Source organism: Bombina bombina, chromosome 6, assembly GCF_027579735.1.
Source record: "Bombina bombina isolate aBomBom1 chromosome 6, aBomBom1.pri, whole genome shotgun sequence".
NCBI lineage: Eukaryota > Metazoa > Chordata > Amphibia > Anura > Bombinatoridae > Bombina > Bombina bombina.
The window spans coordinates 387442575-387459771 of NC_069504.1; the positions used below are offsets into that span (position 1 = coordinate 387442575).

At 42.8% G+C, this 17197-nt stretch overlaps 1 protein-coding gene across 5 annotated transcripts in view; it reads right to left on the reverse strand.

Moving 5' to 3' along the window:
* The window catches only part of ARHGEF37 (Rho guanine nucleotide exchange factor 37), a 300854-nt gene that overhangs the window by 94197 nt on the left and 189460 nt on the right, over positions 1–17197 (reverse strand). For all 5 annotated transcript variants that reach the window (XM_053717097.1, XM_053717094.1, XM_053717098.1 and 2 more), the window contains one exon: positions 1142–1272. In XM_053717097.1, the coding sequence (XP_053573072.1) occupies positions 1142–1272 (131 nt within the window). The remainder of the gene's footprint in view (positions 1–1141; positions 1273–17197) is intronic.

The window sequence follows — 17197 nt, forward strand, 5'->3', positions numbered from 1 at the left end:
TCCCCCATAACTTGACTAATTAACTTATGGACAAAAAATTACTGGCACCTTACACCCCCAATGGCTGGGGCACTCACCACCTCCTATGACCCAGACAAGTAGAGAAAACAGATCCTCTCCACCGACACCAGTCAGGAATATGGAAATGGAGAACGAAAACATGACCACGCCCAGTCCCGAGGTGCAATAAGCAGGCTAAAGGAAAAGCGTGCCAATCCTTGCAAGGACTGCGCAGCTCAAAAAAAAACTTTTACGTTCCGTAATAGCCATGAGCCCCAACATCACTACACATAAGCAGACAGAATCACGTAACAAACATGATTAAAGCCCCCCACTGTTCAATAACCCCCCTTAGGAGATATTAACCCTTGATTCCATAAAGATAAAGGAGTCCCACTAAAACTCTGTCTTCTATCATTACATATATTTCCACAATGAAAATGAAAATGAAACAATCTTACTGGAATCTATGCCGTGGAACAGTAACACGGTCCTTCAAGTTTGACAGATAGTAGCGTTGCTTCTCACATGGACTTGAGTGAAGAAAGCAGGCAGCGAAACTCGTCAACGCTGACTGCTTATGGAGCTGTTAATATGAGTCGGGATGGTTTCGCAGAAAGACTCTCCCTGCATCTCCGGACTTTAACCTTCATCCATGCTCTCGCTGAGAGGCTGACAGGACTACTTAAAACTCCAGTCCCATCTTGAAGAGTACTACCCTCCATAAGAGACTACTCCGTAATCTTCTGACACTTCTCTGCCATCCTCCTGTGACGAAAGGCAAAGAATGACTGGGGGATGAGGGAATTGGGGGAGGTATTTAAGCCTTTGGCTGGGGTGTCTTTGCCTCCTCCTGGTGGCCAGGTTCTGTATTTCCCAAAAGTAAAAAATGCAGCTGTGGACTCTCCCCGTTTTAAGAAGAAAATGCATAGTAGAAGCCTCAACTAATCAGTTACAGAACATCAAAAATATTTCTCCGACAATCCATAAACAAAGAACGTGTAGCCTTGATTGCACTTTCTTAAATGAAGTTTGGAAGATAAAGCAGAATCGATAAGACGGTTTACTGTACCAACATACAAAGAAATTCAAAAACTCAAAAATGAACCAAAAAAACCCCCATCACATTATAGTGTTCTACCTTGGGAAGAATTCCTGCTTCTTGTTTCAGCATTGTTCCGACACGTCGAGATTTCTTTAAGAGACTGTGTGAGTTTATCTGAGCTACTCGATCCCGGAGAGACCTTTCATCTTCATGGAGGTATTTGCTGGCTGTTCATAACCAAAAAAGGAAAAGATTTAAAATCACAATAAACAGATCCTAACTTCATTCAATTGATAATAAAACTGAGACTGGAAATACATAAGACACCAACAAAAAAATTATATGCACATTCTAGTATAGTTTTTTTGGGGTCATTTACTTTGGCTATTTTATGTTTACAATGAGTTTGTATGGCATATTACTGAGTATATAGGCAATATTTGCATTCATGAGTGAGCTTTATATCAACACAATATATGCATATGGTTATTCCATGTGGGTGGGATTCCATTTTGCTCCACCTCCTACTGTAAGAACTAAAAATCAGCAGTTTCATATAAAGAATTGCACAACTGTAAAACCTTCATGAGTAACCTGCTTGCTATTATCCACCAACATAAACAATGTTATTTCAAACTGCAGACAATTGAAAAACATTCTGTTACACCCCATGCACGCTACACATTCCATGTCATATAAATCAATCTCATTTATAGAATTTAACCCCTTAATGACCACAATGTACCCTGTATGTCACTGGTCGTTAAAAGTTTTTTCCGGACATAATAGCACAAGTCTAGCATGAACACGCTATTAATGTCCTCCCTCCAGCAGGCTTTGTAGAATAGAGCAGTCTCAACGCTGGTGGCAAGACCGCGCTATAAAACAATCAAGTCCCAAAAAAAAAGCCAGTGACATACAGGGTACATCGCTGGTCCTTAAGGGGTTAAAAAAAATATATATTTTGTACATTCTTTACATTAATATTTACACTTAAAAAAAAAAAAAAAAAAAGCTGTTAAAAAAGGTGGAGCTCTGTGTCTTTACATCAAGCCATGCTCTTATCTTAAAAGTATATAGCTAAAAATATAATAATAATAAAAATATCACTATAGTTTGTTAGCTAAAGAAAACTAGGAAAGAAAAATATACTAGTTTGCTCAATTTTAGAGATAGATAAAAACCTGACTCATTCTCTGCAATGTATTATTACTAGCCTAAACTACAGGGAGTGCAGAATTATTAGGCAAATGAGTATTTTGACCACATCATCCTCTTTATGCATGTTGTCTTACTCCAAGCTGTAAAGGCTCGAAAGCCTACTACCAATTAAGCATATTAGGTGATGTGCATCTCTGTAATGAGAAGGGGTGTGGTCTAATGACATCAACACCCGATATCAGGTGTGCATAATTATTAGGCAACTTCCTTTCCTTTGGCAAAATGGGTCAAAAGAAGGACTTGACAGGCTCAGAAAAGTAAAAAATAGTGAGATATCTTGCAGAGGGATGCAGCACTCTTAAAATTGCAAAGCTTCTGAAGCGTGATCATCGAACAATCAAGCGTTTCATTCAAAATAGTCAACAGGGTCGCAAGAAGCGTGTGGAAAAACCAAGGTGCAAAATAACTGCCCATGAACTGAGAAAAGTCAAGCGTGCAGCTGCCAAGATGCCACTTGCCACCAGTTTGGCCATATTTCAGAGCTGCGACATCACTGGAGTGCCCAAAAGCACAAGGTGTGCAATACTCAGAGACATGGCCAAGGTAAGAAAGGCTGAAAGACGACCACCACTGAACAAGACACACAAGCTGAAACGTCAAGACTGGGCCAAGAAATATCTCAAGACTGATTTTTCTAAGGTTTTATGGACTGATGAAATGAGAGTGAGTCTTGATGGGCCAGATGGATGGGCCCGTGGCTGGATTGGTAAAGGGCAGAGAGCTCCAGTCCGACTCAGACGCCAGCAAGGTGGAGGTGGAGTACTGGTTTGGGCTGGTATCATCAAAGATGAGCTTGTGGGGCCTTTTCGGGTTGAGGATGGAGTCAAGCTCAACTCCCAGTCCTACTGCCAGTTTCTGGAAGACACCTTCTTCAAGCAGTGGTACAGGAAGAAGTCTGCATCCTTCAAGAAAAACATGATTTTCATGCAGGACAATGCTCCATCACACGCGTCAAAGTACTCCACAGCGTGGCTGGCAAGAAAGGGTATAAAAGAAGAAAATCTAATGACATGGCCTCCTTGTTCATCTGATCTGAACCCCATTGAGAACCTGTGGTCCATCATCAAATGTGAGATTTACAAGGAGGGAAAACAGTACACCTCTCTGAACAGTGTCTGGGAGGCTGTGGTTGCTGCTGCATGCAATGTTGATGGTGAACAGATCAAAACACTGACAGAATCCATGGATGGCAGGCTTTTGAGTGTCCTTGCAAAGAAAGGTGGCTATATTGGTCACTGATTTGTTTTTGTTTTGTTTTTGAATGTCAGAAATGTATATTTGTGTATGTTGAGATGTTATATTGGTTTCACTGGTAAAAATAAATAATTGAAATGGGTATATATTTGTTTTTTGTTAAGTTGCCTAATAATTATGCACAGTAATAGTCACCTGCACACACAGATATCCCCCTAAAATAGCTATAACTAAAAACAAACTAAAAACTACTTCCAAAACTATTCAGCTTTGATATTAATGAGTTTTTTGGGTTCATTGAGCACATGGTTGTTGTTCAATAGTAAAATTAATCCTCAAAAATACAACTTGCCTAATAATTCTGCACTCCCTGTAATAGTCTAGTGGAAATTTCAAATCACAATCCTAATGGCTAGACTTAGAGTTTTGTCGGTAACGACCCGCGTAGCTAACGCTGGCTTTTTTTTCCCCGCACCTTTTAAATACCGCTGGTATTTAGAGTTCACAGAATGGCTGCGTTTTCAGTGCGTTAGGCTCCAAAAAGGGAGTGTAGAGCAAAATTTACCGCCACTGCAACTCTCGATACCAGCGGTGCTTACGGACGCGGCCAGCTTCAAGAACGTGCTTGTGCACGATTCCCCCATAGGAAACAATGGGGCAGTTTGAGCTGAAAAAAAAACCTAACACCTGCAAAAAAGCAGCGTTCTGCTCCTATAACGCAGCCCCATTGTTTCCTATGGGGAAACACTTCCTAAGTCTGCACCTAACACCCTAACATGTACCCCGAGTCTAAACACCCCTAACCTTACACTTATTAACCCCTAATCTGCCGCCCCCACTATCGCTGACACCAGCATTATACTATTAACCCCTAATCTGCTGCTCCGGACACCGCCGCAACCTACATTATCCCTATGTACCCCTAATCTGCTGCCCCTAACATCGCCAACCCCTATATTATATTTATTAACCCCTAATCTGCCCCCCTCAACGTCGCCAACACCTACCTACACTTATTAACCCCTAATCTGCCGACCGGACCACACCGCTACTCTAATAAATGTATTAACCCCTAAAGCTAAGTCTAACCCTAACCCTAACACCCCCCTAAATTAAATATAATTTTATTCTAACTAAATAAATTAACTCTTATTAAATAAATTATTCCTATTTAAAGCTAAATACTTACCTGTAAAATAAACCCTAATATATCTACAATATAAATTATAATTATATTGTAGCTATTTTAGGATTAATATTTATTTTACAGGCAACTTTGCATTTATTTTAACCAGCTACAATAGCTATTAAATAGTTAATAACTATTTAATAGCTACCTAGTTAAAATAATTACAAAATTACCTGTAAAATAAATCCTAACCTAAGTTACAATTAAACCTAACACTACACTATCAATAAATTAATTTAATAAAATACCTACAATTATCTACAATTAAACCTAACACTACACTATCAATAAATAAATTAAATAAAATACCTACAAATAAATACAATTAAATAAACTAACTAAAGTACAAAAAATAAAAAAGAACTAAGTTACAAAAAATAAAAAATATTTACAAACATTAGAAAAATATTACAACAATTTTAAACTAATTACACCTACAGCCAATAGAATGCGAGCTCAATCTGATTGGCTGATTGGATCAGCCAATCGGATTGAACTTGAATCTGATTGGCTGATTCAATCAGCCAATCAGATTTTTTTATCTTAATTCCGATTGGCTGATAGAATCCTATCAGCCAATCGGAATTCGGCGGACGCCATCTTGGATGACGTCATTTAAAGGTACCTCATTCCAAGTTCAGCAGTCGGCCGGGATGGATGCTCCGCGGCGGCGGAGCGAAGAAAGAAGATTGAAGATGCCGCCGGAAGAATGAAGACTTTGCTGCCGCTTGGAGGAAGACGTCGCCGGAGGAAGAATTCTTCTTTGCCGCTTGGAGGAAGACGTCGCCGGAGGAAGAATTCTTCTTTGCCGCTTGGAGGAAGACATCGCCCGGATCGGATCAGGAGTTCGGCCCGGTGTGGTGAAGACAAGGTAGGGAGATCTTCAGGGGGGTAGTGTTAGGCTTTTTTAAGGGGGGTTTGGGTGGGTTTAGAATAGGGGTATGTGGGTGGTGGGTTGTAATGGGGGGGGGGGATTGTATTTGTTGAATGCAAAAGAGCTGAATTCTTTGGGGCATGCCCCACAAAAGGCCCTTTTAAGGGCTGGTAAGGTAAAGAGCTTTGAAATTTGTTTAATTTAGAATAGGGCAGGGAATTTTTTTTATTTTGGGGGTTTATTATTTTATTAGGGGGCTTAGAATAGGTGTAATTAGCTTAAAAATCTTGTAATCTTTTTTTTATTTTTTGTAATTTAGTGTTTGTTTTTTTTTGTAATTTAGTTTAGTTAATTTAATTGTATTTTTAGATAGATGTTTGTAATTTATTAAATTTATTGATAGTGTAGGTGTATTTATAACTTAGGTTAGGATTTATTTTACAGGTAATTGGGTAATTATTTTAACTAGGTAGATATTAAATAGTTAATAACTATTTAATATCTATTATACCTAGTTAAAATAATTAACTATTTACCTGTAAAATAAATATTAACCCTAACATAGCTACAATGTAATTATTAATTATATTGTAGCTATCTTATGGTTTATTTTATAGGTAAGTATTTAGATTTAAATAGGAATATTTTAGTTTATAAATGAATTAGATTAATTTAATATAAATTTAGTTAGGGTTAGATAGAGTTAATATAGTTAATATAAATACTATAGTAACTATATTAACTATATTAACCCTAATATAATTAGGGTTAATATAGTTAATATATATAATGTAATACCTATATTAACTATAATATACTTAGGGTTAATATAGATAATATAGCTGGCGGCAGGGTAGGTAGATTAAATTAGGGGTTAATCATTTTAATAGAGATGGCGGCGGTGTAAGGGGCTTACATTAGGGGTTAATAATTTTAATATAGATGGCGGCGGTGTTAAGGGCTCACTTTAGGGGGTTATAGATATAATATAGCTGGCGGCGGGGTACGGGAGCGGCGGTTTAGGGGTTAATAACTTTATTAGGTTGCGGCGGGGTAAAGGAGCGGCGGTTTAGGGGTTAATAGCTTTTTTATTGTTAGGATAGTGAGGGGGGATAGCGGATAGAGGGTTAGACAGTGCGGGCTATGTTAGGGAGGCGTGTTAGACAGTGCGGGCTATGTTAGGGAGGCGTGTTAGACAGTGCGGGTGTTTTAGACTTTAGTCAGGTTTTATAGGCGCCGGCAGATTCTAACGTGGCGCAAGTCACTGGCGACGCCAGAAATTTGTACTTGCGCAGATTTCTGGACATCGCTGGTTTGTGAGACTTACGGCACGTTAGCATCTGACGGCGACCTATATGGGATGGCTCGAGTTGCGAGCTGAAACTGCGGGCGACGCCGGTCTCCTCGCTTGCGCCGCAAACTGCGATCGATATCGGATCGCGCCCCTGATGAGTGCAAAAAACTGAACTTAGAATATGTCATGAGCGATAACCTATTCCCCCATATAAGTCAATGAAGCAAAATAAGATCCTACTCGTGCAAAAAACCTACTCGTGCAAAAAACCTACTCATGCTAAAAACAGAATTTATGCTTACCTGATAAATTACTTTCTCTTACGGTGTATTCAGTCCACGGATTCATCCTTACTTGTGGGGATATTCTCAATCCCTACAGGAAGTGGAAAAGAGAGCACACAGCAAAGCTGTCCATATAGCTCCCCTCAGGCTCCGCCCCCCCAGTTATTCGACCGACGGTTAGGAGAAAAAGGAGAACCATAGGGTGCAGTGGTGACTGTAGTTATTTTAAATTAAATTTGAACCTGACTTAAATGTCAGGGCGGGCCGTGGACTGAATACACCGTAAGAGAAAGTAATTTATCAGGTAAGCATAAATTCTGTTTTCTCTTACTTGGTGTATTCAGTCCACGGATTCATCCTTACTTGTGGGATACCAATACCAAAGCAATAGGACACGGATGAAGGGAGGGAACAAGTCAGGTAACCTAAACGGAAAGCACCACTGCTTGCAAAACCTTTCTCCCAAAAATAGCCTACGAAGAAGCAAAAGTATCGAATTTGTAAAATTTGGCAAATGTATGCAGTGAAGACCAAGTCACTGCCTTACAAATCTGTTCAACAGAAGCCTCATTCTTGAAAGCCCATGTGGAAGCCACAGCTCTGGTGGAATGAGCTGTAATTCGTTCTGGAGGCTGCTGTCCAGCAGTCTCATAAGCCAATCGGATGATGCTTTTCAGCCAAAAGGAAAGAGAGGTAGCAGTCGCTTTCTGACCTCTCCTCTTACCAGAATAGACGAGAAACAAGGATGATGTTTGTCTGAAATCTTTAGTTGATTTAAATAGAATTTTAAAGCACGAACCACGTCAAGATTGTGTAAAAGTCGTTCCTTCCTAGAAACTGGATTAGGACACAGAGAAGGAACAATGATTTCCTGGTTAATATTCTTATTAGAAACCACCTTTGGAAGAAAACCAGGTTTGGTACGCAAAACAACCTTATCTGCATGGAACACCAGATAGGGTGAATCACATTGCAAAGCAGACAATTCAGAAACTCTTCGAGCAGAAGAAATGGCTACTAAAAACAAAAATTTCCAAGATAATAACTTAATATCTATGAAATGTAAAGGTTCAAACGGAACCCCTTGAAGAACTGAAAGAACTAAATTTAGACTCCAAGGAGGAGCCACAGGCTTGTAAACAGGCTTGATTCTAACTAGGGCCTGTGCAAACACCTGAACGTCTGGTACAGCTGCCAGGCGCTTATGTAACAGAATAGACAGAGCAGATATCTGTCCCTTTAAGGAACTAGCTGACAGGCCTTTCTCCAATCCTTCTTTGAGAAAAGCTAGTATCCTTGGAATCCTAACCTTACTCCACGAGTAACCCTTGGATTCACACCAACCAAGATATTTCCGCCATATCTTATGGTAAATGTTCCTGGTGACAGGCTTTCTGGCCTGTATCAGAGTGTCTAATACTGATTCAGAGAAACCACGCTTAGCTAGAATTAAGCGTTCAATCTCCAAGCAGTCAGTTGCAGAGAAACTAGATTTGGATGCTTGAAAGGACCTTGAATTAGAAGATCCTGCCTCGACGGCAGTTTCCATGGTGGGACCGATGACATGTCCACTAGGTCTGCATACCAAGTCCTGCGTGGCCACGCAGGTGCTATCAGAATTACCGAAGCCTTCTCCTGTTTGATTCTGGCTATTAGCCGAGGTAGAAGAGGAAACGGTGGAAAGACATAAGCTAGACTGAATGACCAAGGCGCAGTTAAAGCATCTATCAATGCCGCCTTGGGATCCCTGGATCTGGATCCGTAAAGGGGAAGTTTGGTGTTCTGACGGGACGCCATCAGATCCAATTCTGGAATGCCCCATAGCTGGGTCAGCTGAACAAAAACCTCCAGGTGGAGTTCCCACTCCCCCAGATGAAAAGTCTGACGACTTAGAAAATCCGCCTCCCAGTTGTCTACCCCTGGGATCTGAATTGCAGATAGATGGCAGGAGTGATCCTCCGCCCATTTGATGATCTTGGATACTTCCTTCATCGCTAGGGAACTCCTTGTTCCTCCCTGATGATTGATGTAGGCTATAGTCGTGATGTTGTCCGACTGAAATCTGATGAATTTGGACTCCGCTAATTGAGGCCATGCCTGGAGCGTGTTGAATATCGCTCTCAGCTCCAAAATGTTTATCGGAAGGAGAGATTCTTCCTGAGACCATAGACCCTGAGCCTTCAGGGAGTTCCAGACCGTATGATTAAGTGCTGAATAGCATGAAACATGTCAGGACCTCGCTCCCCTTCTTTGTGAACCTTTTTGCTGATGTGCTGTGCTGTGCTGTGCTGTACTGCACTATTTTTTGTGTGTAAATTTTTTTCGTTTTTAAATTTGCAAGAATAAAGACTGTGTTTTTACTCTATCTCCTGGAGTGCTGCTAATCCTTGAACCTGTATTTCATGAAGTCTGCTCGGCTTCCTTCAGCTGGCACCCCGCCACAAGTACATTGCTTTAGACCGGCTTTTTGAGGGCTGCAATTGGTTAGCTATCTACACACCTCCCAGGCTGTAGCTACGTCACCTCCTATGCACAAGTTCCAGACCGCACCCCCGCCTAACAGACTGGCATCGGTCGTGACAATGATCCACTCCGGTCTGCGGAAACTCATCCCCTGAGACAGGTGATCTTGAGACAACCAATAGAGAAGAGAGTCTCTGGTTTTCTGGTCCATTTGTATTTGCGGAGATAAATCTGCGTAATCCCCATTCCACTGCTTGAGCATGCACAGTTGCAGTGGTCTGAGATGAATTCGGGCAAAAGGGACTACGTCCATTGCCGCCACCATTAAACCAATTACCTCCATGCACTGAGCCACAGAAGGCCGAGGAATGGAATGAAGAGCTCGGCAAGTATTCCACAGTTTGGACTTCCTGACCTCTGTCAGAAAGGTTCTCATGTCTACCGAGTCTATTAGTGTTCCCAGGAAGGAAACCCTTGTAAGCGGGGACAGAGAACTTTTTTCTACGTTCACCTTCCACCCGTGAGACCTTAGAAAGGCCAGAACAATGTCCGTATGAGCCTTGGCTCTGTGGAAAGATGACGCCTGTATTAGTATGTCGTCTAGGTAAGGTGCTACTGCAATGCCCCGCTGTCTTAGCACCGACAGAAGGGACCCTAGCACCTTTGTGAAAATTCTGGGAGCGGTGGCCAACCCGAAAGCAAGGGCCACGAACTGGTAATGTTTGTCCAGAAAGGCGAACCTTAGGAACTGATGGTTATCTTTGTGTATAGGAATATGTAGGTACGCATCCTTTAGATCCACGGTAGTCATATATTGACCTTCCTGGATCATCGGCAAGATTGTCCGAATGGTTTCCATCTTGAAAGACGGAACTCTGAGGAATTTGTTTAGAATTTTTAGATCCAGGATTTGAGTAAAAGCCCAGTCCTTGTTCTGCAATTGGAACTGGGTGTATTACTCCCATTTTTAGGAGATCTTCTACACAGCGTAAGAACGCCTGTTTCTTTGTCTGGTCTAAAGACAAACGAGAAATGTGGAACCTTCCCCTTGGGGGAGAATCCTTGAATTCTAGAAGGTACCCCTGAGCAACTATTTCTAATGCCCAGGGATCCGGAACGTCTCTTGCCCAAGCCTGTGCAAAGAGAGAAAGTCTGCCCCCTACTAGATCCAGTCCCGGATCGGGGGCTACCCCTTCATGCTGTCTTGGTAGCAGGAGCAGGCTTCTTGGCCTGTTTACCCTTATTCCAGCCCTGCAAGGCTTTCCAGGTTGCTTTGGGCTGGGAAGCGTTATCTTGCTTTGTGACAGCAGAGGTTGCAGCAGGTCCGCTCCTGAAGTTGTTTTTAGCCTTAAACGGCCTATTTTGTGGAAGGGCATGTCCCTTGCCCCCAGTGATATCTGAAATAATTTCTTTCAGCTCTGGGCCGAAAAGGGTCTTCCCCTTGAAGGGAATATTTAACAGTTTTGTCTTGGACGACTCATCCGCCGACCATGACTTGAGCCAAAGCGCTCTTCACGCCATGATGGCAAAACCTGAGTTTTTCGCCGCTAGTTTAGCTAACTGGAGAGCGGCATCAGTGATAAAAGAATTAGCCAGCTTTAGTGCATGAATTCTATCCATGACCTCATCGTATGAAGTCTCCCTCTGGAGCGACTCCTCCAGGGCCTCGAACCAAAAAGCCGCTGCAGTAGTTACAGGAATAATGCAGGCAATTGGTTGAAGCAGAAAACCTTGCTGAACAAAAATTTTCTTCAGCAATCCTTCCAATTTTTTATCCATAGGATCTTTGAAAGCACAACTGTCCTCTATTGGTATAGTTGTACACTTGGCAAGTGTTGAAACAGCCCCCTCTACCTTAGGGACCGTCTGCCACTCGTTTATGGGGAACATTTTCTTAAAGATAGGGGGGGGGACAAAGGGTACACCTGGTCTCTCCCACTCCCTAGTCACAATATCCGCCACCCTCTTTGGGATCGGAAATGCCTCAGTGTATACAGGGACCTCTAAAAACCTGTCCATCTTACACAATTTTTCTGGGACCACCATGGGGTCACAATCATCCAGCGTAGCTAAAACCTCCTTAAGCAGGACGCGGAGGTGTTCCAGATTAAATTTAAACGCTAAGGAATCTGAATCTGCCCGCTGAGAAACTTTTCCTGTATCAGAAATTTCTCCCTCAGACAGACCTTCCCTCACTGCTACTTCTGAGTTTTGTGAGGGTACTACAGATAAATCATCCAAAGCTTCTGATTGCCCATCCTCTGTATTTAATATTGAGCTATCACGCTTTTTTGGAAAAATTGGCAGTTTGGATAAAAATGCTGCAAGGGAATTATCCATTACTGCTGCTAATTGTTGTAAAGTAATAGGGGCCAATGCGCTAGAGGTACTAGGCATCGCTTGTGCGGGCGTAACCGGTGTTGACACATGGGGAGAGGAAGAAGGACTATCCTCATTACCCTCTGTTAAAGAATCATCTTGGGCTACATTTTTAAGTGTCACTGGATGGTCTTTAAAATGCTTAGACGTTTTAGCACACTTTACACATAAATGCAATGGGGGTAACGCCATGGCTTTTAAACATAAAGAACAAGGTCTCTCTGAAGTCTCAGACATGTTTGACAGACTTATACAGCACTACAATACAGAAAAACAGAATTTATGTTTACCTGATAAATTACTTTCTCCAACGGTGTGTCCGGTCCACGGCGTCATCCTTACTTGTGGGATATTCTCTTCCCCAACAGGAAATGGCAAAGAGCCCAGCAAAGCTGGTCACATGATCCCTCCTAGGCTCCGCCTACCCCAGTCATTCGACCGACGTTAAGGAGGAATATTTGCATAGGAGAAACCATATGTTACCGTGGTGACTGTAGTTAAAGAAAATAAATTATCAGACCTGATTAAAAAAACCAGGGCGGGCCGTGGACCGGACACACCGTTGGAGAAAGTAATTTATCAGGTAAACATAAATTCTGTTTTCTCCAACATAGGTGTGTCCGGTCCACGGCGTCATCCTTACTTGTGGGAACCAATACCAAAGCTTTAGGACACGGATGAAGGGAGGGAGCAAATCAGGTCACCTAAATGGAAGGCACCACGGCTTGCAAAACCTTTCTCCCAAAAATAGCCTCAGAAGAAGCAAAAGTATCAAATTTGTAAAATTTAGAAAAAGTGTGCAGTGAAGACCAAGTCGCTGCCTTACATATCTGATCAACAGAAGCCTCGTTCTTGAAGGCCCATGTGGAAGCCACAGCCCTAGTGGAGTGAGCTGTGATTCTTTCAGGAGGCTGCCGTCCGGCAGTCTCATAAGCCAATCGGATAATGCTTTTAATCCAGAAGGAGAGAGAGGTAGAAGTTGCTTTTTGACCTCTCCGTTTACCAGAATAAACAACAAACAAAGACAAAGTTTGTCTGAAAACCTTAGTAGCTGCTAAGTAAAATTTGAGAGCACGAACTACATCCAAGTTGTGCAACAAACGTTCCTTCTTTGAAACTGGATTAGGACACAAAGAAGGCACAACTATCTCCTGGTTAATGTCTTTGTTAGAAACAACTTTTGGAAGAAAACCAGGTTTAGTACGCAAAACCACCTTATCTGCATGGAACACCAGATAAGGAGAAGAACACTGCAGAGCAGATAATTCTGAAACTCTTCTAGCAGAAGAAATTGCAACCAAAAACAAAACTTTCCAAGATAATAACTTAATATCAACGGAATGTAAGGGTTCAAACGGAACCCCCTGAAGAACTGAAAGAACTAGGTTGAGACTCCAAGGAGGAGTCAAAATTTTGTAAACAGGCTTGATTCTAACCAGAGCCTGAACAAAGGCTAGAACATCTGGCACAGCTGCCAGCTTTTTGTGAAGTAACACAGACAAGGCAGAAATCTGTCCCATCAAGGAACTTGCAGATAATCCTTTTTCCAATCCTTCTCGAAGGAAGGATAGACTCTTAGGAATCTTAACCTTGTCCCAAGGGAATCCTGCAGATTCACACCAACAGATATACCAAATTATGTGGTAATTTTCTGGTTACAGGCTTTCAGGCCTGAACAAGAGTATTAATAACAGAATCTGAGAACCCTCGCTTTGATAAGATCAAGCGTTCAATCTCCAAGCAGTCAGCTGGAGTGGGTCGAACGGACCTAGAACAAGAAGGTCTCGTCTCAAAGGTAGCTTCCATGGTGGAGCCGATGACATATTCACCAGATCTGCATACCAAGTCCTGCGTGGCCACGCAGGAGCTATCAAAATCACCGACGCCCTCTCCTGATTGATCCTGGCTACCAGCCTGGGGATGAGAGGAAACGGCGGGAACACATAAGCTAGTTTGAAGGTCCAAGGTGCTACTAGTGCATCCACTAGAGCCGCCTTGGGATCCCTGGATCTGTACCCGTAGTAAGGAACTCTGAAGTTCTGACGAGAGGCCATCAGATCCATGTCTGGAATGCCCCACGGTTGAGTGACTTGGGCAAAGATTTCCGGATGGAGTTCCCACTCCCCCGGATGCAATGTCTGACGACTCAGAAAATCCGCTTCCCAATTTTCCACTCCTGGGATGTGGATAGCAGACAGGTGGCAGGAGTGAGACTCCGCCCATAGAATGATTTTGGTCACTTCTTCCATCGCTAGGGAACTCCTTGTTCCCCCCTGATGGTTGATGTATGAACTTGGCCCTCGCTAGCTGAGGCCAAGCTTTGAGAGCATTGAATATCGCTCTCAGTTCCAGAATATTTATCGGTAGAAGAGATTCTACCCGAGACCAAAGACCCTGAGCTTTCAGGGATCCCCAGACCGCGCCCCAGCCCATCAGACTGGCGTCGGTCGTGACAATGACCCACTCTGGTCTGCGGAAGGTCATCCCTTGTGACAGGTTGTCCAGGGACAGCCACCAACGGAATGAGTCTCTGGTCCTCTGATTTACTTGTATCTTCGGAGACAAGTCTGAATAGTCCCCATTCCACTGACTGAGCAGGAACAGTTGTAATGGTCTTAGATGAATGCGCACAAAAGGAACTATGTCCATTGCCGCTACCATCAAACCTATCACTTCCATGCACTGCGCTATGGAAGGAAGAGGAACGGAATGAAGTATCCGACAAGAGTCTAGAAGTTTTGTTTTTCTGGCTTCTGTCAGAAAAATCCTCATTTCTAAGGAGTCTATTATAGTTCCCAAGAAGGGAACCCTCGTTGACGGAGATAGAGAACTCTTTTCCACGTTCACTTTCCATCCGTGAGATCTGAGAAAGGCCAGGACAATGTCCGTGTGAGCCTTTACTTGAGGAAGGGACGACGCTCGAATCAGAATGTCGTCCAAGTAAGGTACTACAGCAATGCCCCTTGGTCTTAGCACCGCCAGAAGGGACCCTAGTACCTATGAGAAAATCCTAGGAGCAGTGGCTAATCCGAAAGAAAACGCCACGAACTGGAAATGCTTGTCCAGGAATTCAAACCTTAGGAACCGATGATGTTCCTTGTGGATAGGAATATGTAGATACGCATCCTTGAAATCCACCTTGGTCATGAATTGACCTTCCTGGATGGAAGGAAGAAGTGTTCGAATGGTTTCCATCTTGAACGATGGAACCTTGAGAAACTTGTTCAAGATCTTGAGATCTAAGATTGGTCTGAACGTTCCCTCTTTTTTGGGAACTATGAACAGATTGGAGTAGAACCCCATCCCTTGTTCTCCTAATGGAACAGGATGAATCACTCCCATTTTTAGCAGGTCTTCTACCCAATGTAAGAATGCCTGTCTTCTTATGTGGTCTGAAGACAACTGAGACCTGTGGAACCTCCCCCTTGGAGGAAGCCCCTTGAACTCCAGAGAATAACCTTGGGAGACTATTTCTAGCGCCCAAGGGTCCAGAACATCTCTTGCCCCAGCCTGAGCGAAGAGAGAGAGTCTGCCCCCCACCAGATCCGGTCCCGGATCGGGGGCCCGCATTTCATGCTGTCTTGGTAGCAGTGGCAGGTTTCCTGGCCTGCTTTCCTTTGTTCCAGCCTTGCATAGGTCTCCAGGCTGGATTGGCTTGAGAAGTATTACCTTCCTGCTTAGAGGACGTAGCCCTTGGGGCTGATCCGTTTCTGCGAAAGGGACGAAACTTAGGTTTATTTTTGGTCTTGAAAAGACCTATCCTGAGGAAGGGCGTGGCCCTTGCCCCCAGTGATATCAGAGATAATCTCTTTCAAGTCAGGGCCAAAGAGTGTTTTCCCCTTGAAAGGAATGTCAAGCAATTTGTTCTTGGAAGACGCATCCGCTGCCCAAGATTTTAACCAAAGCGCTCTGCGCCACAATAGCAAACCCAGAATTTTTTCGCCGCTAACCTAGCCAATTGCAAGGTGGCGTCTAGGGTGAAAGAATTAGCCAATTTAAGAGCACGAATTCTGTCCATAATCTCCTCATAAGAAGAAGAATTACTAATAATCGCCTTTCCTAGCTCATCAAACTAGAAACACGCGGCTGCAGTGACAGGGACAATGCATGCAATTGGTTGTAGAAGGGAACCTTGCTGAACAAACATCTTTAGCAGACCTTCTAATTTTTTATCCATAGGATCTTGGAAAGCACAACTATCTTCTATGGGTATAGTGGCGCGCTTGTGTAGAGTAGAAACCGCCCCCTCGACCTTGGGGACTGTCTGCCATCAGTCCTTTCTGGTGTCGACTATAGGAAAACAATTTTATAAATATGGGGGGAGGTACTAAAGGTATACCGGGCCTGTCCCATTCTGTACTAACAATGTACGCCACCCGCTTGGATATAGGAAAAGCTTCGGGGGGCCCCGGGGCCTCTAAGAACTTTTCCATTTTACATAGTGGTTCTGGAATGACCAGATAATCACAATCATCCAAATTGGATAACACCTCCTTAAGCAGAGCGCGGAGATGTTCCAACTTAAATTTAAAAGTAATCACATCAGGTTCAGCTTGTTGAGAAATGTTTCCTGAATCTGAAATTTCTCCCTCAGACAAAACCTCCCTGGCCCCCTCAGACTGGTGTAGGGGCCCTTCAGAAACCATATCATCAGCGTTCTCATGCTCTACAGAATTTTCTAAAACAGAGCAGTCGCGCTTTCACTGATAAGTGGGCATATTGGCTAAAATGTTTTTGATAGAATTATCCATTACAGCCGTTAAATGTTGCATAGTAAGGAGTATTGGCGCACTAGATGTACTAGGGGCCTCCTGTATGGGCAAGACTGGTGTAGACGAAGGAGGGGATGATGCAGTACCATGCTTACTCCCCTCACTTGAGGAATCATCTTGGGCATCATTTTTACTAAATTTTTTTATGACATAAAATACATATAGTTAAATGAGAAGGAACCTTGGTTTCCCCACAGTCAGAACACAATCTATCTGGTAGTTCAGACATGTTAAACAGGCATAAACTTGATAACAAAGCACAAAAAACGTTTTAAAATAAAACCGTTACTGTCACTTTAAATTTTAAACTAAACACACTTTATTACTGCAATTGCGAAAAAGTATGAAGGAATTGTTCAAAATTCACCAAAATTTCACCACAGTGTCTTAAAGCCTTAAAAGTATTGCACACCAAATTTGGAAGCTTTAACCCTTAAAATAACGGAACCGGAGCCGTTTTTATATTTAACCCCTTTACAGTC